Source organism: Ictidomys tridecemlineatus, chromosome 7 (genome assembly GCF_052094955.1).
Source record: "Ictidomys tridecemlineatus isolate mIctTri1 chromosome 7, mIctTri1.hap1, whole genome shotgun sequence".
Taxonomy (NCBI): domain Eukaryota; kingdom Metazoa; phylum Chordata; class Mammalia; order Rodentia; family Sciuridae; genus Ictidomys; species Ictidomys tridecemlineatus.
In genome coordinates, this window is record NC_135483.1 from 36190215 (window position 1) to 36204230 (window position 14016).

The following is a 14016-nucleotide window of genomic DNA, read 5'->3' on the forward strand; positions in this document are numbered from 1 at the left end:
TTATCGCTATTTGCAGATGACATGATAATTTACTTAACAGACCCAAAAGGATCTACAAAGAAGCTGCTAGAGTTAATAAATGAATTCAGCAAAGTGGCAGGTTATAAAATCAACACGCACAAATCAAAGGCATTCCTGTATATCAGCAACAAAACCTCTGAAATGGAAATAAGGAAAACCACTCCATTCACAATATCCTCAAAGAAAATAAGATACTTGGGAATCAACCTAACAAAAGAGGTGAAAGATTTATACAATGAAAACTACAGAACCTTAAAGAGAGAGATAGAAGAAGATCTCAGAAGATGGAAAAATGTACCCTGTTCATGGATAGGCAGAACTAACATCATCAAAATGGCGATATTACCCAAAGTTCTCTACAGGTTTAATGCGATGCCAATCAGAATCCCAAAGACATTTCTTGTAGAAATAGATAAAGCAATCATGAAATTCATATGGAAAAACAAAAGACCCAGAATAGCAAAAGCAATTCTAAGCAGGAAGTGTGAATCTGGAGGTATAGCGATACCAGAGCTCAAACTGTACTACAAAGCAATAGTAACAAAAACAGCATGGTACTGGTACCAAAACAGGCAGGTGGACCAATGGTACAGAATAGAGGACACAGAGACTAATCCACAAAGTTACAACTATCTTATATTTGATAAAGGGGCTAAAAACATGCAATGGAGGAAGGATAGCATCTTCAACAAATGGTGCTGGGAAAATTGGAAATCCATATGCAACAAAATGAAATTGAATCCCTTTCTCTCGCCAGCCACAAAAGTTAACTCAAAATGGATCAAGGAGCTAGATATAAAAACAGAGACACTGCGTCTGATAGAAGGAAAAGTTGGCTACGATCTACATATTGTGGGGTCGGGCTCCAAATTCCTTAATAGAACGCCCGTAGCCCAAGAGTTAATGACAAGAATAAACAAATGGGACCTACTTAAACTAAAAAGTTTTTTCTCAGCAAGAGAAACAGTAAAAGAGGTAAATAGAGAGCCTACATCCTGGGAACAAATTTTTACCCCTCACACCTCAGATAGAGCCCTAATATCCAGAATGTACAAAGAACTCAAAAAATTAAACAATAAGATAACAAATAATCCAATCAACAAATGGGCCAAGGACCTGAACAGACACTTCTCAGAGGAGGACATACAATCAATCCACAAGCACATGAGAAAATGCTCACCATCTCTAGCAATCAGAGAAATGCAAATCAAAACCACCCTAAGATACCATTTCACTCCTGTAAGATTGGCAGCCATTATGAAGTCAAACAACAATAAGTGTTGGCGAGGATGTGGGGAAAAGGGCACACTTGTTCACTGCTGGTGGGACTGCATAATGGTGAGGCCAATTTGGAAAGCAGTATGGAGATTCCTGGGAAAGCTGGGAATGGATCCACCATTTGACCCAGCTATTGCCCTTCTTGGACTATTCCCTGAGGACCTTAAAAGAGCACACTATACGGATACGGCCACATCAATGATTATAGCAACACAATTCACAATAGCTAGACTGTGGAACCAACCTAGATGCCCTTCAATAGATGAGTGGATAAAAAAATTGTGGCAGCTATACACAATGGAGTATTATGCAGCACTAAGAAACGACAAAATCATAGAATTTGCAGGTAAATGGATGGCATTAGAGCAGATTATGCTAAGTGAAGCTAGCCAAGCCCTAAAAAACAAATGTCAAATGTCTTCTTTGATATAAAGAGAGCCACTAAGAATTGAACAGGAAGGAAGAGCATGAGGAAAAGACTAACAGTAAACTAAGACAAATGGGGGGAGAGAAAGGAAGAGAGAAGGGAAAACATATGGAAATGGTAGGAGACCTTCAGTGATACACAAAATTATAAGAGGTTATGAGGGGCAAGGGGGTGGGGGGAAAAAAAGGGGAGAGAATTGAACAACAGCAGAGGAGGTAGAGAGGGAAGATGGGAGGGGAGGGGAGGGGAGGGGGGATAGTAGGGGATAGGAAAGGTAGCAGAATACAACAGCCACTAATATGCCATTATGTAAAAATTTGAGTATGTAACAGAAGTGAGTCTGTATTATGTATTTGGGGAGTTCAAAACCCAATTGAGTCGAATGTATGAAAGATGATATGTCTTGAGCTCTGTAATGTTTTGAACAATAAATAAAAAATAAAAAAAAGAAAAGAAAAATAAGAGACCTAGAATAGTCAAAGCAATCCTAAGCAAGAAGAGTGAAGCAGGTGGTATCACTATTCCAGACCTTAAACTATACTATAGAGCAATAGTAACAAAAAAAGGCATGGTATTAGCAACAACACAGACTTCAAGAACAGAGGATACAGAGACAAACCCACATAAATACAGATATCTCATATAAGACAAAGACGCTGAAAAATTATATTGGAGAAAAGATAGCCTCTTCAACAAATGGTGCTGGAAGAACTAGAAATCCATATGCAGCAAGATGAAATTAAGCCCCTATCTCTCACCATGCACAAAACTCAACTCAAAGTGGATCTAGGACCTAAGAATAAAACCAGAGGTCCTGTGCCTATTAGAAGAAAAGGTAGGCCAAAATCTTCATCATGTTGGATTAGGCCTCAACTTCCTTAACAAAACTCTTATAGAACAAGAAATAAAATCAAGAAATGGGATGGATCAAATTTAACAGTTTCTTCTCAGCAAAAGAAACAATCAGTGAGGTGAATAGAGAGCCAACATTTTGGGAGCAAATATTTACCATGTGCACATCAGATAGAACACTAATCTCTAGGCTATATAAAGAATTCAAAAATCTTAACACCAAAACCACAAATAACCAATCAATAAATGGGTCATAGAACTGAACAGACACTTCTCAGATGATGAAATACAATAAATCAACAAATATATGTAAAATGTTCAACATCTCTAGCAATTAGAGAAACACAAATCAAAACTACTCTAAGATTTCATCTCACTCCAGTCAGAATGGCAGCTATCAAGAATACAAACAACAATAAGTGTTATCAAGAATGTGTGGGAAAAAGCATGTTCATACATTGCTGGTAGGACTGCAAATTGGTGCAGCCAATCTGGAAAGCAGTATGGAGAATCCTTGGAAAACTTGGAATGGAACCACTATTTGACACAGCTATCCCACTCCTTGGCTTACACCTAAAGGACTTAAAAACAGCATTCTATAGAGACACAGCCACATCGATGTTTATACTAGCACAATTTACAATAGCTAAATTGTGGAACCAACCCAGATGTCCTTCAGTTGATGAATGAATAGGGAAACTTTGGTATATATAAACAATGGAAGATTACTCAGCATTAAAAGACAATAAATTCATGGCATTTTCAGGTAAATGGATGGAGTTAGAGAATATAATGTTAAGTGAAGAAAGCCAATCGCACAAAACCAAAGGCCAAATGTTTTCTTTGATATGAGGATGCTGACTCATAATGGCAATGGAGGAGCATGGGAGGAATGGAGGAACTTTAGATAGGACAAAGGGGAGGGAGAGGAAGGGAGGGAGAATGGGGATAGGAAAGAGGGTGGAATGAGTTAGACAATGTACCCTAAGTACATTTATGAAGAAGGAATGGTAGGAAAATCCTTTGTATACAGCCAGTGACTTGAAAAATTGTGCTCTATATGTGTAATATGAAATGAATTGCATTCTGCTGTCATATATAACAAATTAGAATAAATAAATAATTTAATTTAAAAAAGAATACAAACAACATAAGTGTTGGCAAGAAGGTGGGGAAAAAAGGCATGCTCATACATTGTTGATGGGACCGCATATTGGTGTAGCCAATCTGAAAAGCAGTATGGAGAATCCTTGGAAAACTTAGAATGGAACCACCATTTGACCCAGCCATCCCACTCCTGGGTTTATACCCAATGGACTTAAAAAACAGCATACTATAGTGATGCTGCCACATCAATGTTTATAATAGCACAATTCACAATAGCTAAATTGTGGAACCAACCTAGATGCCCTTCAGTAGATGAATGGATAAAGAAACTGTTGTATATATACACAATGGAATATTACTCAGCATTAAAAGAGAATAAAATTATGGCATTTACAGTAATATGGATGGAGCTGGAGAATATTATGCTAAGTGAAGTAAGCCAATCCCCCCAAACTAAATGCTGAATGTTTTCTCTGATATGAGGATGCCGATTCATGATGGGGATGGGGTTCTGTGGATCATGAGAGAAAACTTTAGACAGGGCAAAGTGGAAGGAGGGGGAGAGAGGGAACAGGGGAGGTAGGATTGACAGTGGAATGAGATGGACATCATTATCCTAAGTACATGTATGTACTTTGTGTATAACCAGACATGAAAAATTGTGCTCTATATGTGTACTATGAATTTAAATGCATTCTGCTGTCCTATATGTCAAATTAGAATAAATAAAAAATAAAGTGTACAATTTTCAAAAACAAAAAAAGAATACTTAACAAACTTCAGAAGACTGAAAATTGATTCAGTAGTGCAAGAGAAAAATGGATGCTATTTTAAAAAATTAAACTGAAATTTAAAAGTACAGTAAGTGTAACTAAAAACATGATAGAAGGCATAAATATAAGAATACATTAAACAACGAGTGATTAGGAAATTCAAAGACACGATATTTAAAAATATATCACTGGAAGGGAGAAAATAAATAATGATGGGTAAAAGGGCTCAAGAGGAACTTTAGACTGTCAAAGAGGTAAAAAGCTTATTCAGAGAAAATAGAAAAATTCTGAAACCTATGGGAAGGAACAGTAAAAGTTCCTTCAAAGTCCACTGGTCAGATTTAACTCAACCAAGACTACCCTAAAGACATAGTATAGTCAAGTTCTCAGACTTGAACAATAAAGAGAAAATCCTAGAGGCATCAAGAGAATAGACACTCTTGTGTCCCAATTCACCTGACAACAGACTTCTCAGCAGAAATATTAAAGACCAGGTGAGTATGGGCTGAGATTTTTTCGTAGCACTGAAAGAAAAAATCCTGCCAAACAAGAATACTGTATATCAAGCGAAGGTATCTTTAGAAATTAATAGGAGTTAAACATTTCCAGACAAACAACCACCAAAACCAAACTAAACAAAAACAAACTTGAGGGAATATACCTCCACCAGACTGGTCCTACAAAAAATGCTAAAGGGAGTTAGTTCTTCAAACTTAGAAGAGACATTAATGTGCAAGAACAAAACATCAAAAGGTATAAAACCACTGGTAAAAGTAACTATACAAAGTCAGAATGCTCTAATATTATAAACATGGTATATAAAACATTTGTTTCTTTAATATAAAGATGAAATGCAAAGCAATTAATATACTATATTAAGAGAAAGGTAATACAGAAAAATGTAAAGTGGGACATCAAAAATCCAAAATGTACCAAAGAATAGAGTTCAAGTTTTGTGTTATTATTAGTATATTTTTCTTTTATAGTTTTTCTTCATGATAGATATGACGTTGCAATAATTTTGAAATAGCTTATTATAATCAATGTATTTTTTTTGTAAACCTCAGGGGCAAAAATGTACCATAGGCAAACCAAAAATAATGAGAAAGAATCAAAACTCATTATCAGATAAGTCATTTAACCACAAGGTAAACCGTAAGAGGAAAAAAAGAAAAACACTACATAAACTAAAATGCAAGGTATAAAATGGGTTGTCATAGGAACTTATAATCAATAATTTTCTCAATTGTAAATGAATTAAATTCTCCAGTGAAAATACATACAGTGACTGAATGAAAAATAACACAAAACAAAACAAAACAAAAACAAGACCCAACTATACACTGCTTACAAGAAATTCACTTCCCATCTAAGGAAATGCATAGATCAAAGGAAAAAATGGAATAAGCTGTTTCACGCAAAAGGTGGAATCTAAAAGAAAGCAGGAATAGTTGTATCAGATATGAAATATATAAAATCAAAATCTGTAAAAAAAAGTAAAGAAGGGCATAAAAAACCAAAAAAAAACCCCATAAAAACATGAAAAAAGACATTTAAAAATGGCATAAAAAAGGGGAACTTCAACATCCCACTTGAAGCAATGAACCACCCAGACTAAAAAACCAATAGCAGAGTTAAATTGTACCCTAGACAAATGGAACAGATATCTACAGAAGAGTCAATATTACAGAATACACATTCTTAGCTACATATAGGACGGATCACAAGATAAGTTTTGACAAATTTTGAAAAATCACATTGTATATATTTCTGACTGTAATAAAACTAGAAATCAATAACAAAAACTTTGGCAACTAAAAAAAATGGAAATTAGATAACTTACTCTTCAAAAAAAATGAAGAAATGAACAAATCAAGAAGGAAATCAAAATATTCCTTTAAACAAATGAAAATGAAAACACAACATACTGAATCCTATGGGAAACAGGTAATGCAGTGACAAAAGGGAAAGAAAAAAACTCATAGCAATCAATGCTTATATCAAAAAAGCATGAAGATCTCAAACAAACTAAATTTGATCTTAAAGAAATAAAAAATAAACATTAAAGAATAAATATTAAATAATAATAAATTAAGAAATAAATATTAAAGATCTGAGCAGAAACGAGTGAAATAGACTTAAAAATAATACAAAGGGTCAACAAAACAAAGAGTTATTTCTTCAAACTTAACAGTACCTTTCTTACCCAGAAGTATTAAGGGACGATTCAAATAAAGAATAACAGAGACAAAAGGGAGACATTATAACTGACACCACATAAATACAAAGGATCATCAGAGATTATTATAAACAATCATGTGCTAATAAACTTGATAACCTAAAAGTGATGAACAAATTCCTGGACCTTATCAAAAGTTAATCATGAAGAAATAGAAAATCTCAGTAGACTAAGAAATTGATTCAGTAATGTCTTCCACCAAAAAAAAGCACAGGATCAGATGGCTTCTTCTCAACATTCAAGGAAGAACACAAATTCTTCTCATATTGTCCCAAAATATTATAACAGAGTCTTCCAAACTCTTTCTATGAAGTCAGCCCAACTATTATATCAAAATCAGGCAAAGACTTAAAAAAAAAAGCTACAAGTCAATATATTTGATGAACACATATAAGGTATCCTTCCAAAACTCATGTGTGACACAATGCAAGAAAGTTCAGAGATGAAATGAATGGATTATGAGATGTAACCTAATCAGTGGAAGAATGAACTAATAGATTAACTGAGTGGTAACTACAAGCAGTCAGGGTGGGGCTGAAGGAAGTAGCTCACTGAAAGCATGCCTATGGGGCATATTTTATCCCTGGAGAGCAGAGCAAAGTTCTCTCCCTCAGAGTAGCTGACATGTTCTGAGCTGATTCTCTCACCATGCCATTATGCCATGATGTTTTCTTTCACTTCATGCCCACAATTGTGGACTCCACTGACCAGGAGTCAAAATAAACTTTTCCTCCTCTAAATTGTTGTTACGTCATTAGGACACACCAACACAAAAGATGATGAAAACAGAAACTGGTACCCACAAGTGGGGTCATGGATGGGACTAACCTGACCACATGGTTCAGAAAACTTTGGAGCTGGTTTGTGGGAAGAATTTTGAAACGTTGAGAAATGCAAGTTGGAAAAGTTTTAGGACATTGTTAAGTACAGATTAATGGGCAATTCTGGTGAGAGCTCAGTAAACCAGGATGACAACAGGACTATGGGTAGTGAAGATTGATCTCATATTTCAGAGAAGGAAGACTCTAGACTAGGGGCCATACATGGGACATTACTGCAAAAAAGTCATCTTCATTTTGCTCATGTCCTGAAATTGTGAGGCTAAATTTATAGGTGAAGGACTAAATCTAGCAAGCAAAATTTCACAGCAACACAGAATTCAGAGGGTAGCATGGATATTGCTGGCAGCTTTCAGCCAAGTTTTCTGCAATAATCCAGAGCAGAAAGCAAAGCAGAAATATTTGAATAACTTGGATTTGGGCCAGAAAAGTGCAAGTAAAACCAAGGCTAAGGAAGGATATTGTAGTCACTGAAGAGATGTGTGCATTTTACCCAGAAACAAATAGGAAAGATGGCTTGACAGGACCACACTCATCTCAGACTCAAGATTGAAAAAGCAAAAATTACTTGGGAAAGGAATTTTATAGGTGAAGGACTAAATGATAACAGGACTATGGGAACAGGATAGAACTCTGGGGAATCCTGCTTGCACAGGGGGGCCTAGGAAGTTGTTTCACTCTGCTCAGCTGCACAGGCACTTAGAAGTTGCTGCAGTCATGATTCCAAGAGACTTGGGAAACAGGGTATCACTGAGTTGCTTGGCACCTTGCTAAGCTGCTGAGGCTGGCTTTGAACTTGCAATATCCTGCTTCAGCCTCCTGAGCTGCTGGGAGAATGGGTAGGTGGCACAAAGATATAGTTAGGGAGTAAAAAGTTCTGATATGCTAACATATGGCAGGGTGACCATATAGAATGATAATGTAGTTTGTATTTCAAAAAAGTAGAGGAAAATATTTTGAATATTTTCATAATAAATAAATAACAAACATGTAAAGAGTTAGATGTATTTAATCTGATTTAAACATTTCACAATATATACATGTATCAACAATCACAAGGTACACAAATGTTTAGAATTTTAAGTTTTCATGTGTTCATTTAAAAAAAAATCTTACTTTAAATCTAAAAAAGAAAAAAATTGACATACACTTTTTTCCTCTAATCTATATTCACTGAGGAAAAAGATGTCATTAGACAGGAACCTAAGAAAAAGTTACAGAAATATATTCTTAAGGGAGAGAGAAGATTTAAGTGGGAGGAAAAAGCTGTAAGCATCACAATATCTGACTGTGAAGCCATAGTAACTAAGAAAACATGGTATTTGCATAAAAACTGAGACAGTCAAATGGAACAGAAAAGAATATTCAGAATTTAATTTACATGTTTACAACCAAGCTACTTTCAACAAAAGTGTCAAGAAAAATACTGGAGAAAGAACAAGTTCTTCAACAAATGGTGCTAGTAAAACTCTGTGTGTGTGTGTGTTGTGTGTGTGTGTGTGTGTGTGTGTGTGTACACACGCGTGCATGCACATGTAAAAGACTAAAACTAGTACACTACTTTGCCCATATTTATTTTGCTTGGGTTACTGGAAAGGCTGCTAGTGTTATATAATATATAACGTTGAAAGTAGAAATGCTCAGCTTTTTCCTGACCTCAGAGGGAAACAATCTTGGTATGTTAGGTGTGTATGACAAAAACTTGGTATATCACCCAGGCTAGGCTTGACTTCACCATTCTCCTGCTTCAGCCTCCTGAGTAGCTGGGACTACAGATAAGAATCATAAATCTAACATTAATATCCTGATTTCTGGTCTTGCACATATGTCCTTTATAATTTTGGGAAACTTATCTGTTGTGTGTAATATGCTGACAGTTTTTTTAAATCACAAATGGATATTAAGTTTCACAGGTTATTTCACTGCATCTATTGAGATAATCACGTGACTTTCTTCATTTTGTTAACATGGAAAAAATAATATTGAATAATTTTTAATGTTAAACCAGACTTGCTTTCTTTTTTTTTTTTTTAGGTTGTAGTTGGACACAATATCTTTATTTTATTTTTATGTGGTGCTGAGGATCAAACCCAGGGCCTAGTATGTACTGGGTGAGCGTTCTACGCTGAGCCACAATCTCAGCCCCCAGTCTCGCATTCTTAACATTAAATCATACTTGATTGTTATGTTCCTCTTTATACAATTATATTTTATTTAGCAATATTCATTGAGAATTTAAGAAGGATACTGATATCATATTTTCTTCTTTTTAAAAGTCCTTTCTTTAGATGTATTAAGGTTATTCTGGTTTCATATAAACAGAAGGGCAGAGACCCTTCATCATTTCTGAGGAAATAATTGTACAAAAATTTTTGTTATTTTTTTCCCATTAATATTTGATAGACATTACCCATGTTGGCCAGATTTTTCTTTTTTTAAATATATATATATCTTTATTTTATTTATTTATTTTTATGTGGTGCTGAGGATCGAACCCAGGGCCTTGCACATGCTGGGCGAGCACTCTACTGCTGAACCACAACCCCAGACCCCTGACTTTTCTTAATGCAAAACGTTTTGGCATTACATTTAATTTCTTGAAAAGATACAGGCTATTCAATTTCACTGTTTCATCTTACAACAATTTTGGTATAGTTCTTTCTCAGGGAAAACTTCACTGAAACTAAGTGGTTTTATTTTTTGATATATAGTTATTTATTTTTCTTATGATAATTTTAATATCTGTAAGATCTATGGGGTTAACTCCCTTTCATTACAAATATTGGTGATTTGTAATCTCTCAGTCTCTTTCAGTCTATGTAGGGGATTGTCAGTTTTGTTATCTTTTTAAAGGTAACAGTTTATGGATTTAATTTTCTCTCCCTCTTATTTGTTTTTTCAGTGGCTCTATTCAACTCTGTTCATTTCTTCATTATCTTCTTTCATTTACTTGCTTTGAGTTTATCTCATTCTTGTTTTGAACCTTCTGAAGCTGAATTTTAAGTAGCTGAGGAAAGATCATTCTTCCTAATAATTAAAGTTTTGTTTCTTTCTAAACAATGTTTGAACAGCATTTCCCGTTTAACTATCATTTAATCCAAACATTTTCTAATTTCCAAGTGATTTTATCTTAGCCCCTTGAATTATTTGGAAGTATACTGTTCAATATCCTGATACTTAAAGTTTTTCTAACTGGTTTATGACTGTAGTAAGAAAACACACTTCTATATGATTGTGATTCTTTTAAATATAAGATCATTCAGAGACCTAAAAAAAAGTGTCTTCCACTATTGTTGGATACACTCTTCTATGAATGCCAATTAGATAAAGCTGGCTCACTGTATTTTCAAAATTTTTGTACACTCAGTTATCTATTTATTTAGTTACTTTTAAAATTATACTGCTCTAATAAAAAAACTGAAAAGGAACAACTAAGAATGCTGGCAACATTAAAATAATTAAAATTGGTTATTGTATCAAAACAATTACATCTGGAATTGATTTTATTTGATCAGCTAAAAGGTGCATTTATGCTGCCATTATTACATTTTCAGAAGAGTTTAAAATACAAAATTTGAGAGAGCTTCAAAGCAATTTCTTAATCTAACCATGCTGATCTTGATGAACCAATTTTTAAAAAGGGGGGGTATAAGTGAAGAGAAACCCTTCAAAAAAAATTGGTGATAATTGTTTTTAAAACATTACTTTAACACTCTTTTTATAATTGAAAAATACCAACCTGAGGATTAGAGCATTTTATCTCCAGGGATTCCAGGTCAACATGAAGACAGACAACAAATGAATGTCTGGCATCAGGTCCTGTAGCAAGTAGTTTTTGAGATGTGACAGCTAGAGTAGAGGTACAACCCATAGGTTCCACTAAGCTAAGTGTCGCTTGTTTTCCAATAAGGGTATATATGCTGAAATGATGCAAGTTGATGGTCCATGGAAAAGCATCACCTGTTAAAGGAAATAGGGAGGCACACACATTAAAAAATACAGTTAACTGTCACTTGATAATAAAAGTTCTACTATTTATATTTGAAATATAAAAAATTTAACACTGTATCATAAAAAGCAAATAGATCCAGATCAAAAGTGCTAAATAAGTTAAAAGCTTTAAGTTATCTGTTTAGGAATATACTTCTATAGCAACAATTATGCATATCATAAACAATAAATGAACAGTGGAGAGTGTATTGTGTAACAGTTGGAGATGTATGCATCTGTACTGTGCTCTAGTAGGCTGTTCTGTGTAACAGAGGTGTATGCACCACACTTTTAAAAAAAATCATAGAAAATGGCATAAATTATGTGAATACAGTAATTTTTGGAGGGACTAAAAATGACCATAGACTTTTCTAGGGAATGAAAGAAGAAACAGTAAACAATCTACTATAGTCTTTTGGACAACCAGTATCAGAATTGTGTGGGATATTTACTTAAAATAGAGGTATCTGGGTTCTATTATAGACCAACTTAATTATCTCTCCTACTAATACTCAGTAAACATTTCATTATTCCCTGGATGATTCAAAAGTATTAAAAGTTCCTTTTAAATAAAATGCTCTTAATAATAAAACTAACACTCAAATGTCAGTATTAAAAGCAAAATTCCTTTTCTTCTTTTATATTCTTTTCCTAATTTATATAAAATTATTTCATTAATATAAATTATTCATATAAAACATCTTAGTTTTTATTATATCTACAATAAGTTACTCTGTAAAATAATTTTTAAAAATTCAGTATAAGAAATATTTATAAACATTTATTTTTGTGATGTCAGATATTCCTGTCACTTGTATTTTGGACTACAATTCTGACAGCACTTAACATTATACAGGGTAATAGCATCTTTTTAAGTAATTCAATTATTTAAATAATTTAATTATTTGAAAATAAATTGAGAACATTTATATCTAATTATAGAGGTACTCAGTAATCACTATAATTTAGAATATATGTTATTTTAAAGAGTAATATATTTTATCCTGCCATTCCAATAAGTATTATTAATATTTGTCACAGTTCTTTCTATTATTAATATTTTTCACAGTTGATAGTTGTGCTAGGACAGAAGTAAGATCAGGGAATCACACGGTTCTTATAATTTTACATTCTTTATTCATTGAAGAAAAAATACCAAGTGAATTACTACAAGGATCATACTGTAAATATATACTTAAGCAATCTAAATGTTCATTAGATACACTGGGATAACAGGTTCCACAGGTAGATTCTCATCAGGATGAACATTCAATATGTTCTGCTCAAATGTACTTCATAAAAGTGTAAAATAAGAATCTTTGAATTGTTTTTGTATGCAATGAATTTTTGCATCAATGTTCATCAGGGATATTGGTCTACAATTTTCCTTCCTTGATGCATCTCTGCCTGGTTTTGGTATCAGGATGATACTAGCTCCATAGAATGAGTTTGGTAGGATTCCCTCCTTTTCTATTTCATGGAATAATTTGAGGAGTATTGGTATTAATTCTTCTTATTAGGTCTTGTAAAATTCATCTGTGAATCTGTGTGGTTTGGACTTTTCTTGGTTGATAGGCTTTTGATGGTATCTTCTATTTCCTTGATTGAAATTGATCTGTTTAAATTGTATATGTCTTCTTGACTCAATTTGATTTGATCATATGCCTCTAGAAAATTGTCAGGTTTTCTATTTTACTGGAGTATAAATTTTCTCAGTAGTTTATAATTGTCTTCTGTATTTCAATAGTGTTTGTCACGATATTTCCTTTTTCACCATGGATTTTAGTAATTTGAGTTTTTTTCTGTCCTTCTTTTTGTTAGGGTGACTAATGGTTTGTCAATTTTATTTATTTTTTTCAAAGAACCAGCTTTTTGTTTTGTCATTTAACAAAAAATTCTTTTGTTTCAATCTCCTGTTTTCTGATACTTTGGGTTTCTTCCTCTTTTCCCAGGTCATTTATTTGTTGATTTTTTCTTCTTTTAATCAATGAACTCCACGCAATGAACTTTCCACTTAGCTTTGCCTTCATAGTGTCCCATAGATTTTGATAAGTTGTACTGGAGTTCTCATTTTCCTCTAAGAATTTCTTTTTTATCTTCATCCTGATGTCTTCTGTTATCCATATATCATTCAATAGCATATTATTTAATATCCAGGTGTTTGAGTAGCTTTTATTTTTTACTTTATCATTCATTCTAATTTCATTCCATTATGGTCAGAGAGAATGCAGGATAGTATCTCTATTTTTTGGTAATTGCTAAGACTTGCTTTGTGGCATAACATATGGTCTATCATGGAGAAGAATACATGTGCTACTGAGAAGGAAGTGTATTCACTTATTGATGGATGGAATATTCTAAATATATCTGTTAAGTCTAACGCACTAATTGTATTATTGAGTTCTATAGTTTGTTTAGTTTTCGTTTGGAAGATGTACCCAGTGGTGACAGAGGTGTAAAAGTCACCCAACATTATTATGTTGTTGTTTA

General features: G+C 33.6%; 1 protein-coding gene across 10 annotated transcripts in view; it reads right to left on the reverse strand.

Annotated features, from left to right (window-relative positions):
* Vps13b (vacuolar protein sorting 13 homolog B) overlaps positions 1-14016 on the reverse strand; it is a 677770-nt gene that overhangs the window by 339823 nt on the left and 323931 nt on the right. For all 10 annotated transcript variants that reach the window (XR_013423897.1, XR_005737781.2, XM_078016874.1 and 7 more), the window contains one exon: positions 11276-11496. Coding sequence is in view for 8 of the 10 variants with exons in the window: in XM_078016874.1 (XP_077873000.1) it covers positions 11276-11496 (221 nt within the window). In the remaining 2 variants the exon portion in view is untranslated. The remainder of the gene's footprint in view (positions 1-11275; positions 11497-14016) is intronic.